This window comes from Leptinotarsa decemlineata, unplaced genomic scaffold, assembly GCF_025532065.1.
Source record: "Leptinotarsa decemlineata unplaced genomic scaffold, Ldec_3_MD MMD2_tig00026299_RagTag_RagTag, whole genome shotgun sequence".
In the NCBI taxonomy this organism is placed as follows: Eukaryota; Metazoa; Arthropoda; class Insecta; order Coleoptera; family Chrysomelidae; genus Leptinotarsa; species Leptinotarsa decemlineata.
In genome coordinates, this window is record NW_027412676.1 from 3,499,332 (window position 1) to 3,520,743 (window position 21,412).

The window sequence follows — 21,412 nt, forward strand, 5'->3', positions numbered from 1 at the left end:
GTAGAGGCCGTTTTGTTTCGAAGCCTTCAGAACAACTTCTTCCTTTTCATTTAGTACACTTGCTTTATTCTTGTCGAATTTTACTGTGTATCCCTTATCGGTGATTTTGCTGACCGATAATAAATTCATGGTTACTTCTGGGACCAATAAAGTGTCAGACAAATTCAGTACTCTGTCTTTAGTTTGCAATTTGACTCGCCCCCTACCTGAAATTGACACTTTGTGGCCATTTGAAGCAAGCTGAAGTTTTTCTTCATTTTGTAATTCAGAAATGTTTTCGAAAGTGTCTTCATTTTTGCAAATATGGGATGTACTTCCTGAATCAAGGCACCAGTAGAGTGAATTGCCTGGTCGGTTTTGCCCTGATGACATACACACTTCTGTGAGGAAGGTGCATTCTTCGATCTTCGTTTTGGCATAACATTGCTCGGTAGTATGATTATTTCGGTTGCATTTCTCACAACGAGATTTTGAGTTCGAGCCAAACTTTGAATAATTTCTAGAATTTCGGAATTTTCCTTTGTTTTTAACATAAAAGGCTTCTTCTGATTGACTTGAAGTACCTGGATCATTTTTGTTCCGAGCTTCATATTCTTCCAATAATTTAATTTTCATTTGATTTGGCGTGGGCAAGGTATCACGTGATTCTATTGCCACACGAAAATTCTCAAAGGACGGGCTTAGGCTGTAAAGTAACATTATAGCCTGCAAATCATCGTGAATGGGTATGTTCATTTCAGCAAGTTTGTCTATGACATCAAAAAATTCGTTCACATGGTCCCTCATATTTTCTCCATCGTTCATCTTTTTTAAAATGAGTTTCTTCAATAAATAAGCCTTTTTTGCAGGACCCTGGGAGGCGTAAATTTCCTTATACTTGTCCCAAACATTTTTGGACGTGGGACAGCCAGTTTTAATGTAACGTAATTCAGGAGAGGAAACCATTAGAACAATATCTGATCTGGCTGAAAGATCATTTTTAATCCAATTTTTTCTAGCATCAGCGTTTACAGAAGTTTCATCAGGACACACTTCCTCGCCGCTTACGTATTTCCATGCATCCGTTTTGATAAGCACTGCTTGGGCTTGTTGAATCCATGTGTCGTAATTTTCTTTGTTCAGAGGCTCTACTCTGTAATTCGGTATAGCCATGGTAACTGATGCGATGTGTTACTTGAACACGAGGAACCACCTAACCAAACCAACACGACGATGAGTGAACACTGCAAAATGCCTGAATGTCTCAATTTTTGATTACTGAAAAATCATGAGTTCGCATCTGGGCCCATAACCTGTTGGAACTGTTGAATAAGAATGCGTATTGAACTCATGAACTATAATTGTACTTTACAACAATACTCAACGGTGAAAAAGATTATTGACATAATTATATAAAAATATGACATAAGTCAATTTCAAAAAAGGAATGCCATGTTGCCTGACTTCGGGCATGAGTCGATAGCTACAGTTCCACAGAAACGATTTTCAATTTTACAAAAGTTCGTAAAGAGCCAAAAGAAGCAGGTCTGGCTATAATATCAATAACTATTATAGAATACTATGAAATAAGTAGTAGCGAACTAGTGGAAGCATATAAATTATTTGCAAAGAGAATGGACTTGAATTTGAGGAACAAAAAACCTCTCATTCATCTTCTTATCGAATCCGACTCAGACATCAGCGATCTGGACATCGACGATATTATGTCGGGCGAAGAAAGCCAAGCGGCAAAGGTCCCAAAAAAGAGGAAAAAACAGCCAGAAACGGCTCAACAATTCAAATAGTTAAAACCCGGTTTTTCCCAGACTAAATGGACCAATAAACCAAAATCAAATAAAACTACACCCACCTTATTACAAAAGCCGGGCGTGGCACTAGAAGATCAAATTCAAAAGCCCACTCAGAAAACTGAGTCGGCAAATATAGAGGAAACAGAAGTCCCGCCACCTGACTCAATGGAAGTAGGCGACGAAGAACTAGTAACAGACGCCTCGAAAAATGACCGGGCAGAAACACGCAAAAAAGCGAATAAGCCTCCATCCATAACCATCCGCGCAAAAGAAAAGTGGAAAGCTTTTAACATGATTGCTGCTGCGCAAAACATCTCCATATTGCGGGCGGTGAACATAACAGATGGAATTAAAGTCCACCTTAAAAATACAGATGATTATAGGAGAATTACTCGGATCCTCGATCAAGAGAAAATACCCTACCATACCTATACAATGAAAAGCGAAAAACCACTCAGAGTAGTTTTTCGCGGGGTCCTGAAATCTATAGACTGTGACGACATCAAGACTGAACTCCAGGGCAAAGGATTTGATATCCTTTCCGTAGCCCGCCTGAGTAAAGCTAACAAGGTACCGATACCGTTCGTGCTTGTTTTAGTTCCAAGGAGCCAAAAGAGAATATATGAGATCACCGGAATTCAAAACGTGCGTGTAAGCGCCGAAACACAGAAGCCGAGAAACCGAGCAGGGCAATGTTGATGCCAAAAGCTCGGTCACACGTAACGCAACTGTAAAGCAGTTCCAGCCTGCGTTAGATGTGCCGGACGGCACATGACCAAGTAATGCAAAAGACCTAAAAACTCGCGTTTGCGATGCTTCAACTGCAAGGGAGAACACCCAGCGAGCTTCCATGGGTGCCCAGAACGACCTGAAAATAAAAGGGCCTCAGATAGGCCGAACGAAAACAGACAGACCACAAACCCAAGGCCTGTCGGAAGAAACTCAATCAGGAGCGACGTCTCGTATGCGAGGGCCGTCTCATCGTCAGAGACCGCCTGCAGCTCTCCCGAAGGTCTCCCAACGACCTCAGGGCAGCTGCAGGCGCTTCTAGTGAAGTTTCCGGTACTGCAATCCATGTTTGCCGGAAAATAAAACAAGAAACAGTGCCTAAACAGCCGCAAAGCCAAAGAAGTACGCTGCGACTTCTACTGGGCAAAGAGCCAAAAGAAGTCGACAAAGGACCATGCAATCCCTTGCCGCCCCGCCACAGGAACCTATCAAAAACTCAAACAGCCGAAAGGATTAGGGGCCCTAGGCCCATAAATCTGACTTAAACAAGATAACGAAGACTATATAATTTCATTATTTCAAAATTTCTTGAGTTGACCCGTTCAAAAAATAAAAGGAGAAGGACATTAAAGAAGTGCACTTTATAAATGTATACATATATAAACAAAGTCATTAGTGTTTTTGATGAAATACCCAAACGCACAGGTATAAAATGACCCCTAACGGTCATAAATTATTTTGTTTGCGACCCGTTTGCCATATAAAAATAGGGTGGACTCGAAATCACAAAATCTTGTTGAGCACTCTGTTAGCGTTTTGCATTTATAACGAGCTTTTATCACTTTTTAGTGAGTATTAGCAGAGTGTTATGTGAAAATTGTTTCATTATTATGGATAATAAATAAGGGGGTATAACTATTTTATTTATTTATTTTATTTATTTATTTATTTACGGCAATGCCTATTTTTACAAAATAGTTAATAAGTTCACACATATCTATTTAACAGTAATCTAAGCTAGGTTTAAGGAAAAAATAAATAAAATAAAAAAAAATCGTCAAGATAAGTTAATGAATTACAATCTTTTCAGTCTTTTAAAATGTTTCCGAAGAAGAATAAAAAAATTCTAAATCTACATTGTATGTATTTGCAAATCTTGAAATTCTACCTACAGATTCATTCCGGCCATAGTTGGTGCGACAAACGGGTGGTACTTTGAAGATTTTCGAATTTCTTGTTCTCCTTGGATTTACATTTAAAGTTATAAGTTCGACAAGTTCCGAGGAATTGATGCTACCATTGATTATTTTATGAATTAGTGTAAGATCTGATTCTAATCTTCTATGAGCCAGAGTATTCACGTTAAGAATGTCCAATATAATTTTATAGTCATATTCACCAATACGATATCCCAGTTTATATGCAGAGTACCTTAAAATCTTATTTTGAACACTTTCAAGCATATCAATAGCCACATGATATGAAGGGCACCAAATTGTGGAATTGTATTCGATTATTCATCTAACAATTGAACAATGTATTTTGAGATATGTTGACGACACCTTCATAATATGGAACCATGGGAATACTGAACTAGACGCCTTTCTGAAACACATCAACAGCGTGAGACCTTCCATCACTTTCACAATGGAGAAGGAAATCCACAATGAATTGCCATTCTTAGACGTTTTGGTGAAGAGGACCGACACTAAGTGGGAAACATCTGTATACCGAAAACCCACTCATACGGGACAGTATCTGAACCACGAATCCAACCACCATCAATCGACAAAAAGAGGAATTATCAAGACTCTATTAGACCGTGCTTTTGGGCTTTGTTATACAAAGGAAGGTCTCGAGAAGGAACTAGACATCATCAAAAGTGATCTTCAGCGGAATGGATACTCCAAAGCGATGGTAGAAAAGACTTTGGCCAAAAGACAGCAGGAGCCTCGCAAGGAAGAGAAGCCGTCACAACCAGTGCTTGCACTTCCCTACATCAGAGGATTATCGGAGAGGATAAGAAGAATTGGTTCCAAGTACAACATTAGAACCTGTTTCAGATCCGGTAACACTATCCGTAGCAGCCTCACGAAAACCAGGCCCCCAAACGCGGACTGCGGTTCCAAGAATTGCATTTACCGGATACCCTGTGAGTGCGGAAAATCCTATATTGGTGAAACTAAGAGGCCATTGAATATTCGCATTGCCGAGCACAAGAAGCACACACAGCGAGGAGAAACCAGCAAATCAGGAATAGCAGACCATGTTTGGACCCATCAACACAACATCGAGTGGTCCTAAGCTGAGATCTTGCACAGAGAGGAACATTGGTTCAGGAGAAAATTTAAGGAAGCCGCATACATGTTGTCCAACAACGTATTCAGCCAGGCCAGCGTAGATATACGAAACATATGGAAACCCATCATCAAACGAGAAATGACCAACTCCCGCCAAATCGGTCATCTCTCACGGAATCAGTGAAGCGGAAAATGGAAAGTAGAGAAAGTGAAAGTATTTCAACGACCTATAAAATAGTCATCTCTCGGAGGAACCAGTCCAGTCATCACCCGAAGACGATTGTAGATACCAACAATCGAAACGTCGTGAACTAACGTGACTTGGAATCTCTACACTTTTTTATTTTTATTATTTTCTTTTTGCATTCCTTTAATTTTTATTTATTCAATTATTATATTTTTACTTGTAGGTTATTTTACTATCATTTCATTTCAGGTTTATTGTTGCTTAATATAATTGTTATTTTCAACTATTCTTTTTTAATTATTCTTTTTTACTTGTTTCAGGGATTTCAAATCATTTTATATAATAGACAATGGAAGTCCGAACTAGTGAAATTCATCACGAAACATTGTCAATCACCTTCAAACAAACGTTGAACAATGTATGATTTTTATTGGAGTGAGAGATAATTCATTTGCAGATCCAAGATTTAAACCTAACATTTTTAGTGCTTTAGAAGTAATATTTTCAATGTGGGGTTTAAATGACATTTTTGGGTCGAGAGTGATTCCTAAATATCTGATTGTGTTTGTTGTTTTCAGTTCCGATTGATTGATTTTATATGGCCGGTTAATGGGATTTTTGTAAATTTTTGACATTCGTCTACATTTAATTGTAGTAAATTTATATCACACCAGCGAACAAAGTTAGATAAATCGTATTGTAATAATTCTGTATCAGTTGAGTCATGAATAACTTTAAAACTTCAGGTCATCAGCAAACAAAAGAAATTCACTATAAAGAATAACATCTTACAAGTCATTTACAAATAGGTTGAAAAGCAATGGTCCTAAATGAGAACCCTGTGGTACACCCGATGAAACTGTGATTGAGGAAGATACTGAATAATCATATTTTACAAATTGTACTTTACAGGCTAGATAATTTTCAATCCATTTCAGAATGTTTTCTTGAATACCCAAAGCGTTTAGTTTATGCAACAACAAATTGTGGTTTACTCGGTGGATAGAATCCACCTGGCATTTATTATACAGTGTTGATAAATGAGCAGATTTGTGCTGGTAGATCTACCACGACTAAACCCATGTATATTCGCTGACAGAGTCATCATAATGCATTTCAGATGGTTAGGAGTGTGTTTTATTTTATTATTATTATAATTCCAGAAGCTTCTGGGATTATTGTTGTTGTTATTCTATATTTAATTTATGTATGCTTGATGGCAAGTGTTTCTGTCGAAAATGATTAAACTGGTCGAAATTCATGTCTGGCAGGCCCGAACTGCAAGAATTTCTGCCGACCTAAAAGGTTTATTTTCGATTTAATGAGGAATGTGGAATTTTTCCATACTCAAAGGGTGGGGGTTGGAATTTTTTTTGTCGAAAATGATTAACCTGGTCGAGATTGAGAACAATTTGCTGACCTGCTAAAACGTTATACCCTGAATAAGGCGTATGTATATATATTATTATTATGGCAAGAAATGTAATATTTTGAATTACCTATTTCGTCCTTTTTTAAGCCATAGCTATATTCATTTAGTTTAGAATATACCTATAAGATTTGGTATGAAAATTCTCATTGATCGAAGAAGCTACCTTCTTGGTGTCGAAATTTCCTCCGCTCTTAGGATATACAAAAACTGGTAGAGACCAGAACTACCCGGCCTGGCCATGGGGATCGGCGGTGCGAACGTCGAAGCAGGTAGCGAGGCGACCATTCGCGCGGCATCGTTTGCAGGCCACGGGCAGTCACGTTCGCCGCCGTGACCAGTAGTCCAACAGCGAAATGTCTTTATCGAAATTGTCTCGACATTGCTTAGAAAGTAATAGTTTTTTCGTTCAAGACCTAATATTTGGAAGATATTGTGGAGTACATGATTTGAATAAGAATCGGGGTATAGATGGAGAATTCCACAAGAAGTACGAGAAAAAATTTTTGAGTATACCAGAATGAGTATTGAAACCTTCGATTATATTCTTATGAATATTCAACCAGAATTGGAGAAAAAAGTTAATGCAAATAGAATTTTAAGTGTCACTGAAAAATTGTTTTTGACGTTAAGGTATGTACTTACCTATCTATACATATCCATCTATATTAATCTACATTACGTATTTATTTATATACCTATGTATAAAGGTAATAATTAGCTGATCATATTTTGGAGAATTACCTATAGTATCCATCACTATGAACAACTTTTCCCAAGAAAGTAATGGTCCCAAACGGATTTTTTTATAAGTAAATTTATTTGGAATTGTCTTTGCCCAAAATCTTATCAGCTAATTGAATGTTATTCTGTATATTAATATTTCATGAAATAAAAAACACTTTCAGATAACTATGTTATTTATTGCAAAAATCTAAATTATATGATAGTAATTTTTCGTACAACTAAAACAAAAAACAACTTCTAACTTGTAATTGACGGTAGAATGAATAATGAATTTCTAACTTTTTAATCAGTCATTTTTGTTCTTTTCAATTATTATGAATTATAATAATCAGATAGTCTTTTCGATGTTACTTATATGTAGGTATTTTATTCGTTATTAAAGTTATTATGGTTTGGTTGAGTAGAGTCACCATAGCGCCCATGAGGTTCTCCGTACATCGCGACATTTATTTCGTCTAAAAGAGCTTTGTTTATTTTATTTCTCAACCTTAATTTTTGGATAATAGGTAGTTTTTCCATTTCCGGTAAAATACTCATTAAAAAATGGTAGTCATCTGATTTTCTTTCACTGTCAACTGATGTATTTTTAGACATATCGTTTTCTAAAAGTTTCAGTTTTTTTTTCTCAATCTCTAAATACTGTGCTTGTATATTTTGTCGCCTTTTTGAATTTTGGGAATTAGAGGTAGAGGGTTCAATGGGTGAAGATGCACGACAAGGTGACTTTACTTCATTTATAACTTCAATGGACATATCATCATTGTCTTCGTTATCGAGTATTACACTGTCTCCTTCATCTAAGTTTGATTCGGCAGCTAAAGGCATGTACTCATCTTTCAAAAATCCTAATAGAGTGAAGTATTTCCAGGCTGGTTCATAATTTAAGGGCAAATCACCCGACCGGGGTTTAGGTATTTTCTTTAACTCTTTATTATATGTGTCCCTCAGGTTCTTCCATTTCTTTTTGAGATCACCAACTGGAAAAAATGATTTGATAAAACTGCAATATTCAAGTTAGGGTACTAATAAACAGAAATAATGAAGATAGTAAAGTGTAGGTACATAAAGAAAAAATATTTTATGTTTCAGATTTCTCTCCGTTGGGATGACTTTTGAATATCTAGGTCGAAGCACCGTCGCCAAAACGATATATCAAACTTTAAAGGCCATTTGGAAAATGTTGGTTTTTCAGCATAATATGTCACCAAAATTAACAAGTGAAGATTCAAGAAAAATTTCAGACAAGTTTTTTCTCTAGATGGCAATTCCCTAATTGCGTAGGAGCCATAGACGGTAAACATTTTCGCATTCAGAAGCTACTACGAAGCGGTAGCCAATATTATAATTATAAAAATGTTTTTCATTGGTCCTACAATCAGTTTCTGATGCTGAATATAAATTTTCTGTAATTGAGATTGGTGGAAAAGGAAGACAAAGTGACGGAGGAACATTTCATTTTTCAAAATGTAATGAATTGCTTACTAACAATCCATTTAATATGTCACCGCCAAAAATATTACCTGGATCAAATATTTTGCTGCCACACGTCCTAGTTGGCGACGAAGCCTATCCACTGAAAAAATATTTTATGCAACCCTTTCCATCGAGTAATTCAGATGATTCGAGAAGAATTTTCAATAAAAGATTGTCAAGAGTTCGAGTGACAATTGAGTGTGCTTATGGTATTATGACTAATAAGTGTCGAGTTTTCCTCAAAGCAATCGAAACAGATACCAAACATGCAAAACTGATTATTAAAGAGAAAAAGATGAAAATAGTGATCCCGATTTTAGACGGTACATGCATTCTAGATCTACATCTAGACAAGTTATGACGTCTCGGTGGAACAATAGAGCAACGTTACATGCTATAGACATAAGAAATCAATGTAAAGACTACTTTGTAAACTATTTGTGATGATTTATATCATAAATGTTACTGTGGTTGAAGTCACGTAAGCTAGTGTAACTTAGGTGGCGTTAACACAAGATAGTTGTGTTATTATTTTCAAATACCTATCGAAGTAAATATATAAAGTTGAAGTGACGAGTGAAGTGTAACATTATTGATTAATTATTTGTACCTAAATGAATATAAAAAATACTACTCACCTTCAGAATCTGGAAATTTTATTTTTATTTCTTCCCACAATCTCTTCACTACATGTTTAAATTTATGCCGTGGATGACCAGACTTCCAAATAGCTGGTCTAGCTAGTATTTCAGCAATAAAAGTCTCGGTGTTCATTTTTCGCGGCGAAAACAACTAAACTAGTTTGATCACTGCACTATTCGCCACGACTACCGCTCTACTTCGTGGCTCGCGCCGTACTGATTCATGCCTTTGTTTTGCTCGCCCACCGCGCCGCAAGTCGCCCAGGCGGTTCGCTCGGTACATTTCGCCAGTCGCCGTTGCGAGTGGCTTCATAAGTACATTGCTATACATATATTTCAGTCGCTAGACCCAGAGGTACTCAAACTTATTTTGTCTACCGCCCACTTCGAAAATTAATCATTCTTTAGCTCTCCCCATTTTTTTTTACTTTACTACATCTTAAGAATCACAATCGCAGTCATTATTTTAATAATTGAGTTTATCACAGTGCTTGGATTTCTTCACAAGAGACATGAAAAACCCACGTGTTCAAGTTGCAAGGAAAGAAAAAAATGCACAAAGTCTCTATCGGTCCATAAGTTTCCCCCTTTTTTTAATTCATTTTAAAATATTTTCTCTGACAGAAATATTTAGAGGCAAGTTAAATGTTGCCATCGAATTTCCTATAGATGGATTAGATATGAACAATTATGCAGCAGACAATTTGACTCCTTGTCGTTATAATCTATATGCACTTTCGAATCACTGTGGGTCTCCATACAGCGGACATTATACAGCATTCTGCAGACTCTGCAGACATCCTTATACTGGCACGTGGCACGAATACAATGATTCACACGTGTCACAAATTTCACCAAAATCGCTTGTGAGTGGAGATGCAAACATCCTCTTTCATGAAAAGGAGGAAACGAGTTCGCACCTTTGAGCGTTTTTAAAAGTTATTTTTGAACTGTTGATTTTAATATTATAATGAATTATATGTTATTAAACTTTTTATCTTTTCCAAATGTAAAAAAAAATATTGAATTATGTGTGTCATGTGAAAATAAGACTTTCTGATGAGGGTAATGTAAAATACCATTTTGTAATATTAGGACTTTTATTCATGTTATTAAAACAAACATTTCGATTTGAATTTTGAAACGAATCTAATGTGAAAGATCAATTTGATGATTTTTAACAAGTTTATTAATATCTCAAATTTACTCAAAAACAGCCGTAAGTCACCGCGTTCGGTAATCTGCAACCGATTTCTCTTTTTAGTTAGCAACGTTGCCACAGCACTAAATCCACGTTCACACAAATACGATAATGGGAATGCTATCAAAAATCGACTTTTGGAGACAAAATTCTTGGTATCCATTTTTAAATTTTATTTTTATTTCCTCGTTCGTTATCAGTTCTATGAGTTCTTCTTCCAGCTGGGGTGATCCTGCTGTGTTGACATTTGAAAAAGGATCCAACACCCAGTCCGGTATTTCCAATTTTAAAATGTCCTGGAATCGTTCTGCCAAATCACTGTGGAGGTTCTCCAAATGTTGGCAGTTAACAAGCAAGTCGTCGTTGTTGAAGAATACTGCTAACAAATTAGGGAAATTGCGAAACTCACGTCTGCCGATATTATTCTTGTATAAGAGCAATTTGGCTACAAGAGCTGCAATGACATTTTTTGTTTTAATCAAATTCAAGTCGTCACCTTGAAGTTGGAGATTAACATCTTTTAGTAATTTATGCAGGTTTGTCAAGTACGCAATATCATTATTTGAAGTGATGAGGTTGTCGTGCAATTCTATTACAGAGTCAAATAGATTTTAAAATAGAGTCAGACAGTTACCTCTTGCTAACCAACGCACTTCTGTGTGAAATAGCAATCGGTTGAAATCTTTATCATTACCAATACACAGCTGATTAAATAATCTGTCATTTAAAGAGCTGTTTCGGATTTTATTGACTGCTTTGATTGAGAGAGGCGCTTACTCAAATTTTTCGTAACCAAATGTTGCCTATGAATGACACAATGTACAGCGAGCACATCTGGAATTTAATTTTTTAAGTATGAAGCCTTTGTGACGTCCTGTCATAGCCGGAGCGCCATCCGTAGCAGCTGATATAATATTATTTAGTGGAATTTCTTTCTCATCACAAATTTTTTCCAGTGTACTATATATCATTTCCCTTTTGTATCCGTCTCTAAATTTCTGGCAAATAGTAGTTCTTGCTATATTTTCTCATTTTTAATAAACCTCACTTATGACAACAACAATGCTTCATTGATTGGTTAAGTGGACTCATCTAACTGAATTGAGAATTTAGAAATCTTCAGATGACTGCACAATGACTGTTCAATGTTTTCAGTCCTCTCATCAATTCGTCTTCGCATGGAACTATCGCTTAAAGGAATGTTTTGGATAATATCTGCCGCTGGTTTATGGAGCACAGTAGTTATTACTTCTTTTATTGCCGGTAAAATTAAATCCTCTCCAATAGTGTGAGATTTTCCTGTTTGAGCAATTAGCAAGGATATATTGTAGGAAGCTCGGAGTCTGTCGTCGTCTTGCTTAGAAGCAGCTGAAAAAAGTTTTTACACTGTTGGCTGAGCTGAGTGTATCGTTTTAACTTCTTGAAAATAAGTCACACTTTTGTCTTTTTTATTTGAATGCATTTTATTCAAATGATCTTGTAGCCTTGAGGGTTTCATCGCTTCATTCGAAAATGTTTTTTGACAAAGAAGGCACATGGGCGAAGATGGATTTGTGGGATTTTCAATAAATCCATATTTTACATATTCCGCGCTATACTGCCGTTCCTTCTTTTTTGATTCCGACATAATTTTGTCTTCAAAAATGCCGAGGTAAAGAATCGAGTATTAAAAACTTGCTAATGACACCACTCACATTATTCACCACCTCACATACAGCACTTTACCTAGCTAGTCGCTAATATCGTCGAATGACATTACTGGCTGGATGGCGCGCGCGCTTTTATACGAGGCAGCTACCTAGTACTTTCGAGAATGGAGACTAGAATTGTTTTACTAAACTGTTCAGTAATTTTTTGAATTTTAATTTGCCGTATGAGTGTAAGCTTTCACCACCGAATGTAATTTTGTCAAATCTATTTTCCGAGTTTGTTCGCCGTGGTCTTTAGGTTTCTATGCCTCCCGTTTCGTCTAATATTGCGGTAGACACTATCGAACGCGATGAGGTAACGGCAAGCTCCCAGCGGATATTGTTGGGAGCTTGGCTGAATGCGTCGTTATTTAAAATGTAGGCAGCTTCCTTGAATTTCCTAAAGCTCCTATACATGGAGCTTCGAGCCACTTGGTATTATTATGAAACCTCTAATCGAGCGGAAAACAGTCTATATACGTTGCACTGAACCGGAAAGCAAGAGGAAAGAGTTAAAAGCGTATAACTGACCTATAAATTGACGCGACTATCAGGAATAGTGCAGGTATCACGAGAATATTACTGTGGATCGAATCTTCGTAAAGTTTGGTTTGGAACCCTTGGTGTACTTAGTAATGAAATCTACTGGATTTTTTCCCAGACCAAACTGATATTTCAACACCTCGACACGTGTTTCGATCACCAAATGATTATCTTCAAGAGAAAGATCAAACTAATCATACTTACAAAGTTGTCCTTATTTACACCATAGATACCTTTTCTAGGTACCTGCGTCTAAAGTGTCCTAAATTCATTTCACAATATTGCATACTAGTCTTGAAATAATTTTACAATGTGTCTTTATGTAATAGTCAGGTAAATCTAATACATATACGGGTATTATTTTAACAAGCTATATACAATCAATTTCACAATATTGACTTATCTACTTATTTCTACACTCTCATAAGCATCTAGATGCTTGTTGTTGATTTATCTAATTAATCCTAATGAACTTAAGTCTATGGAATGGTTTTGTTGCAAAATATGATGGACGATGTGGTCCTTTATGCGGGCATTGAACGTTCTTCCAGTTTGACCTATATAAAATATCGGACATGACCCACACGATAATTTATGCACTCCTGATTTTTGCTGTGCAGAAAATCTGAAATATTTGTAGTGGGTTGGCCTGAGTAGGTTAAGGTTCTATAACTTTTATCCTCTTCTCTTCGAATTGGGTAAACTTCTTTCAAAGCTTGAAACTCAACTTGTTGGAGAGTATGGAAATAAACAAATTCAAAAAATCTCAATATTTTATAAACGATCAATGTGAACTAAATAATTCGCCATTATTGAATCTGTTCATTTCCAGGTGAAAATAGTTACGGTACTTTGGAAAAATGTAATAGTTAATGAATTCATACCTTTTCAGGTAGATTCATCCATTAGGCAGATGAGTAGGTAATAGGTTAGAGTATAAAATGGTTGTAATTTAGAAGTAACTTTTAGTTTATGCTTAAGAAAGCTATTGTATAGCGAAACACGTGTCGAGGTTTCTGTAAAACCTTTCATTGTGAAAATCAAACAATACACTGTATTAATTAGTTTTTAATATGGATTTTCATCAAGTATCAGCCAGTTCTATTCAACGATGTATTAAGAAAGGAAACAAAGCACGTACAGGTATATTCCTGACAGTTCACATCACTGTGGACAGCACAAACGTGATGGGCTGAATTTTCTCGTGCATCGTCTTTTGACTTTTCCTCTCACACATGAGAGATTCACAAAAGAAAAACGTACAATGCAAGAAATAGCAGCCACTAACGGTTTCTTGAGGGGTATTGTAGATGATATAATAAGGAAGAAAAAGTTTAGGTTAAGAATGAACGAAATCTCGACTTTTAAAAACGACAAAAACCAAGATAAATATATCTCAGTTCCTTACCACGAATATACAAAGAACTTTGGAAAGATTTTCAAGGAACTAGGTATGAAGGTGGTTTTTAAAACAAGTCATACACTACAGAGCATTTTAGGAAATGCTCTGTAGTGTATGACTTATATGAATGTCTGAATTTTTAATTTTTCCATTATTTCCGCTCTATATCTACTACATGTCGACAACACTTTTGCCATTCTTTGGAAGTGATTTGATCAAACTAGTGTCCCGCTAGTTTCCTTACATCTTCCAACTTGAAAGTTACATTATTTCGGGACACTTTATTTTTGACGGTAGCCTAAATGAACTCAATGGGAATCAAATCCGGATGGTAGGATGGGAGTCGCAAAACGTTATGTCCGTGTTCAAGCAAAACCTTATCAAATTTGTATCTAATATGATGCTTTTTATTTACCTTGATCAACTAGTATAATTCAGGTATGAGCATGTTAAGGGTAACCATAATGCTTTCTTCGTGCAACCAGTTCACCATGTACGCCTACCTAGAATTTGTGTTGGAGTCTGGATTAATTTCAATATTATGGTATGGATCATTATCGGTCACAACTACCGAATTCACAGGTAAATTTGGGATTAATTTTACTTGTAAGCATTAACATTAATTTTCAGAATCAATTTCTGAATGATAATCCCCTGATGTTGTGTCTGATTTAAATATAAGCCGACAATTAGGTATAAAGCCTATGCCACCTCCTGTATGGACAATAATTAGTCTTGGTCCATTCGCAATATTTTTAAATAACTCTTTGGTTGATTTATCTATCCAGTTCTTGGAAGATGTATGTCCACTGTGTAATGTCCATTTCTTCTATTACAATTTTTCTATTATTTTTAGTCCTTCTCCGTTTGAAACCTATTTTCTTTAAAATCCTACAAAGAGATGTTTCGGAAGTCGGAATTTCCAAAACGTCATCATTTTGTGTTGAAACATTTTTACCGTAATATGACACCCTTTCGTCTTATGAAAGTCGTAAATAATCCGTCTAATATTGGAATACTCATACTCGACTTACTGGTGCTCTTCTAGGCCACTTGTTTCTTGGAGTGGAAAATTTTACTTCTCCGTTATTTGCAGAAATTGATTATTCATCTTCTTTAACCACCCTTTCAATAATTCTTATTGAAATACCTAATACAAAATAAAGATTTGTGCTAGTTATTTTTTAAATTTATTTAATGTTACCTGCAGCGAGAGATGTTCAATTTTTCTCATTTGACAACGTATCCGACTTTGAAAATAATTGAACACTTCAAAAATTATTTCACTTGCCTGACTCTTACTGACTGGTTTTTTGTTAGGCGATGACATTTTTTCAGAAACAACACAAATTATTCAGACAATGCAACGCCAACATCATTGGAAGACAAGTAATGATACGCCTCTGTACAGAGCATGTGTATGTCTTGCAAGAGCTGTAGTGGGTTACATTGAAAATGAGTTTGTGAGCATGCTGGGGGTGGGCTCGCCATCACGTTTGGCACTTGCTGTAATTTGTTTTTAATTACCTCAACCGAATATTTCTGTTCGATTATTTTCAGTATTTTCAATAATTTTAACATTTGATTCAATTTCATTTCATTTGTTCTTCCACAGATTTCGAACCTGTCAACACTATTTTGGACAAACTTGTAACATTCACCTAGAAACATTATCAATAACGACAAATGTTGTATGTTTGATATAAATAAATATATTTTCATTGAATGTTTATGATGGCGTAGTACTTGAAAAAAACGCTTAGAAAAATTACCTATTTTCGTATACGAAAAAGTATCGTAGTACCTATTTTCTGAAACTTGGAATATTCTTTAAAAATGTTATCCCGTAGAGTAGACCTTAGTCACTGGACAATTACAAAAATAGTTCTGGTATCAAATTATTATTAATATTATCACTATTATTATTGAGCATCTCCTCTTACGAATGCAGGATACCTATATGAGATCGAGAGAAAACTCAAAACTTGCATATCCGTATATTCCAAAGCCAGGCTTCGACACAGAATGCCGAATAAGAAATTGCTGAAATGGTTTTAATGTAACTGGCAGATTGAAATGTCTGAAAATAGTTACGTAGATAATATATACCCACAATATTAATGTGGCTTGTGGAAGCTTTCTGCACTACTCCTCTTTGGACTGACTCTTACTTGCCGTCAGCTACCACTTATTTCCCAGAATAGAACCAAGGTCAAATTACATGACGAGCGAAACATATAATTTACGAGTCACGCCCAGTGTGATAGTCTAAAAGACATTTCTGAAAGTGTATCTTCATAAGTCTTAAAAAGTCTCTGAGAAACTTTTCTGGGAAGAAAATATGGATTATAATTGAATAATTGATAACAATTTAGCGCGAAGTGACGAGTTACAACCAAAGAGTTATTGATTTATTTGTAACAAAAAAAACAGATCTTATTTTACAATGTGACATTTTCATTAACTGATAATGAATTTTTACAATACCAACAGAACCAACAATAGAACCACAAAATTACTCATCAAATCATTTATGCGTGAATAAAATCGCCTTTACCTTAACTCAAGACTTGTTCTAACGCATCCCCGCAATATTTAAAAACTGCTAAGTAATGAAACTACCCGTTTAGAAAATAATTATTTGTGCAGTTGTCTGAAGTCATCTTAAGAAAAACAATAAAATTGAGTCAAACTAACATTGAATTCATTTCAATATCCTACATGTACCAGGACTCAAAGAAAACAGAAAAAACAGTGTGAGATTTGTTATCGTCAAATCACCGTTTTCTCATATCGTAAATAACTCATTCTTAATAAACAATTTTTATGGAAAATTCATCATATATATGATGACATACGACAATTGGATATATCAGAACACTTTGGAAAAATGTTTGAGTTGTGATATATCCTATGGAACCGAAGGGTGCATCATTTCTTCCAAATAATAAATATAATACCTATTAAAGTAACTTTCAAAAAAGGTATACTTTTAAGTTGAACGGTAGTGTCAGAACAGAATGTACCTAATCACAGTAGAATAATAAACCAGTGATCTATCTTACCACGTGATCCGCCCGAGTTGCCGGGTACCTTCAACCGCTCTTAGGATGAGATTCTCATCCAACGCGTTCAGTGCTGTAGTATCGAAGGGTTTCACGGTACCACAGACATCGGATTAGTTATGATAAACGGTCGGAAATTGATATTGTGTTTAGTTTATTCGCTGTTGTTATTATTATTTTTAATTTTTGTAGGTTATAAGTAATTTAGCACAAAATATTCTATAATAATCTTAGGGGAGAGGAGGTTAATTGTACGCATCTAAGCATTATTTGTCATAAATCAAATGTTTTTATCGGTAAAAATTGCAGATTTGTCATAGTCGTTCATTCATATGTTTCCTTTAACATACTCATCTCTACAAATCTACAAATTTTCTACAAAATAAAAGGGGTTGGTATAAAACAGATTAACCCAAGATTTGTGGTTTGCGTACCATTACCCTTCACAGCGGTTAATGATACGCATTTTGTCGGGAAATGATACGCAAATAAAAACTGTTTGAATAACTCGTGTTTATTGAGAATTGTTAGAAAACATCATAAATTTAAAAAAAGTAAACTTATTCGTAATTAAAACTTAATAAAAACGAAAACTTAAAACATATTTTAGATATTTAACAAAAACAATAAACTTATTTCAGAATCTAAATTGAAATTTGCCAACAAGGTCCCTTTTTGCAAAGGATATTTTACTGCAAAAGTCGCATTCATAGTCAGTGGCAAAGTGCTGCCCGCTGAATTCAGCATGTACCCACTTCCCGCGCAGGTAACACATCTCTACCAAATTTCCCCATCTTTTCCGAAATCTTCACATAGCAAGCATTGTTTGAGTCCACATACATGTCATCCAGTTCATCATCATCAACAAGATTTTTCTCGTCAATTTCGTTGTCCTCGGAAGTATCAGAATCTAGTTCCATATTTCTTTAATTCATTGTTTTTTGCGTAATGGCACTTTTGCTTTGATATTTTTACCCATTCCTTCTCGAGCAGAATTTATTTTATTCCTTCTTTGTTGCTTCTCCTCGAGAATTAATTTCATTGGTGTAGCTGTTAATATTTCTACATTTTCTAGTTTTTCCTTTTCCAGTATATGACGGTAATGGTGAGAGTTCTGCAATGCCGACTTCGTATTTTGCTAAAGCACTTATCACTTTTGAATTCCGTTTAGGATAGAATTGAGGTATTATTGGAACGTTGGAAGTTGGGCCGGGATCAGGCTGATTTGTGGAGTTCAAATCATCAGATACATTAGGCAAATATTGACTAGCAGCTTCAAAATCCTCTTTGGTAAATTTATCTGGATTGAATGGGTGGATTCCAGATGAGTTAAAACCTGATATAGTTTTTCCCATTGTCGCAATTTTACCGTAGGAATTTTTAAATATTTTTGCCAAATCTGGGAAAGTTATTTTCTCTTGCTTGCCAGTTTTCAAAAAAATATCGCACTCTCTATTGAAAGTGCATTTGAATGGGCCGAAAAACAAAGTATCGAGAGGTTGTAAGCGGTGGGAGGTATGTGGCGGTATTGACATGTCAATTCCGTTCCGGCAATAGTTATAAATCCGAATGGCTATATGGCTATAATGGTTGTCGAGCACCAGGAGAACACGGTTTGCTTCACTTGAATTTACATGCAATTTAAAATACTGTAACCAATGAAGAAAACATTTTTCGTCGCTCCAGCAATTATCGGAAACTGCATAAATTCCCTCTAGTGGTCCATTTTTCGTTATCTTGGCAATAGTTATAAATCGGAATGGCTATATAGCTATAATGGTTGTCGAGCACTTGGAGAACACGGTTTGCTTCACTTGAATTTACATGCAATTTAAAATACTGTAACCAATGAAGAAAACATTTTTCGTCGCTCCAGCAATTATCGGTAACTGCATAAATTTCCTCTAGTGGTCCATTTTTCGTCAATGTAGGAGACATTTTCTAACAAAGATGCCAAATTGGAAAAAAGTTTTAACGGATTCTTCATTAAAAGCAGTAATTCTATTGACACTTGTTCCTTCAGGTTTTCTTAGGCAAGAAATAATCGCAGCCAATCCTTGCCTGCTTCTTGGCGAGTTTTATTAAAATCGTGTCGTATGCCATTGGCTTCTGCATATTGGAACGCGAGTTTTCGTAACTCTACCGGAGTCAATCCATGAAACAATTTAGCTGGTTTAAGAACGTGACTTGCCATTTGAGTTTCAACCTCAGCTGAGAAGATGGAGAGTCTTCCTAGTTTTGGACCAGATCTGTTGTTGTTCTTTCTGTGCGCTCTCAGTATTGTCTCGTGAATGTTGAATGATCTGGAAACCTCTCGAATTTTTCTACCAGAATCTATTGCCTAAAGAGCTTTCTGTAAAGTCTCCTCGGTCCAACCAGCGATATTTGTTTTTCTCACGTACTTGTTAGGCATCTGAAACGATAATATGGGCAGCTGAAACACATGTACTGATGGTTTCGGTATTATACAGGTAATAATACGCCAATGAGGGTAATCGTACGCAACCGCGTATCATTACCCGATTTACGCCATTTGTCTTATGAGCTATTTGGACAAATTATTGGTCGATATGGCCACGAAATATATACGGCATTTGGTCCAGTAGGGACCAGTTTATTCATGAAAAAAAAATAGATCAACTTTGAAATAAAAATGTAATACTTACCTCTACTTGAATCACGCACAAATGCTATAACAAAAATGCCAAAAACTAAAAATGGTCTATATCTAACGAACAAAAGCGTAGAACTGAAATGTACCGCAACAGAGTTGTTGAAATACGTGTGTGCCACGAGTCTATCCAATTAGCAGCGACATTCAACGAACGCTTGGTCATATAGGGTCATGCGTACCATTGCCCGCTGCGTGTGATTCCCCGCCTCTCCCCTAAATTTCGTTTTGATATGAGCGCACGCCTATGGTAAAAGAACGAAATTGGCTCCTTACTTCGTTTCGAGGTCACCGAGAACTTTGTGAATTTATGAATGAAAGTAGTGGGAGTGGACTTATTGGTTGATTTTTACTACGATGTAATGATCAAAGTTTTCCGAGAAGATCTTAGTCATATCGAATTATTACAGCAAATGATAATTGAGAATGAACAGCTCAAACTTTCAGAAGATTTCATTAACCTTTTGATTGCCCTAGCAGTTTAACAAGTCAGTGAAAATAATTGTTTGACGATCTCTCAAGATAGAACTACTTCTGCATTTTTTGTATTTGAGTGAAATGTTTTGTCAAAATGGCCTGCCGAATGGATTTTGAGATACCCTAAGGACATACCATACTCCATGACTGGGGTTTTTGGAGTCATTTGAAGGCAGTCATTCACTAGACTATGTCAAAAACTCTCAGAAAAATATAGTTCATGATTAGGCGAAGTGAATTAAAAAATATCATTTGTTATTATGAAGTGGGAAACGAGAATGTTATAAAAATACTGAATTTATTTTTGCTAATATGACCTTTCGAAATCTAAAAAAATAAGTGATTATAAAATACAGTAAGGACGTGATAACACTCTTCTGTTAACTTTTGAGGGTACAAAATATCAAAATCGGGCAAAATTCATATGAGGCGGTATAATTTTCGTAAGTTTGACAGGTATTTCAATTTTCTATCCAAAACTATTTTTTACAAAAGAATTTCTTAGCACTTATTATTTTGGAATGTTTATGTGGTAATTTCGTTAGGAACACCTCTTAATCTATCTATGAGCTTTGGAATATACATCGATTATGTTGGTATACAGGGTATAACTGAATAAGTGTGAAACATTAAAGGAGGTGATTCCTCATCGAAAAAAAGATAGGATCTTTCATATAAAAAAACTTCATTGGAGCATCCCTTGTTAAGATACAGCCCCTTAAAGGGGGTATATAAAATTTGTATAACAATTTTTATCACAAGCACTGAAAAAGTTACAATATTGAAATTAACCTGACGTTTTGTAGTACCAAAAAGACACTTAGCCAGTAATTTATTTGGTTTACCCCATGGTTGTAAGGGGTGGAAAACGCAACTCCTAAAATTTATTTCCGATAGCCTGTTTCATTCTAAACAAAAAAATGTCTGTTGGGTTTTTTGCCCAAAATAAACCAGTTCGCAGCAAAAAATTATTTTATACGAACAACTACAAAGATACATCGTCATAAATCGAATTGGATTTATTGTTATCTTGTAGTTAGTAACTGCATTAAACGATTACAGGGTGATA

The 21,412-nt window shown here is 35.6% G+C and overlaps 1 protein-coding gene across 2 annotated transcripts in view; it reads right to left on the reverse strand.

The window, feature by feature from the left end:
* LOC111515415 (uncharacterized) overlaps positions 1 to 9,566 on the reverse strand; it is a 50,652-nt gene extending 41,086 nt beyond the window's left edge. Inside the window, exons 1-2 of one of the 2 annotated variants that reach the window (XM_023171639.2) lie at positions 9,294 to 9,548; positions 7,371 to 8,159 (exon numbers count right to left, since the gene is read on the reverse strand). In XM_023171639.2, the coding sequence (XP_023027407.2) occupies positions 7,549 to 8,159; positions 9,294 to 9,429 (747 nt within the window). In that variant the 5' untranslated portion in view covers positions 9,430 to 9,548 and the 3' untranslated portion in view covers positions 7,371 to 7,548. Of the gene's footprint in view, positions 1 to 7,370; positions 8,160 to 9,293 lie in introns of those variants that run through there. The other variant, XM_074180703.1, reaches the window with a different exon arrangement.
* Between the last annotated feature and the right edge of the window lie 11,846 nt (positions 9,567 to 21,412).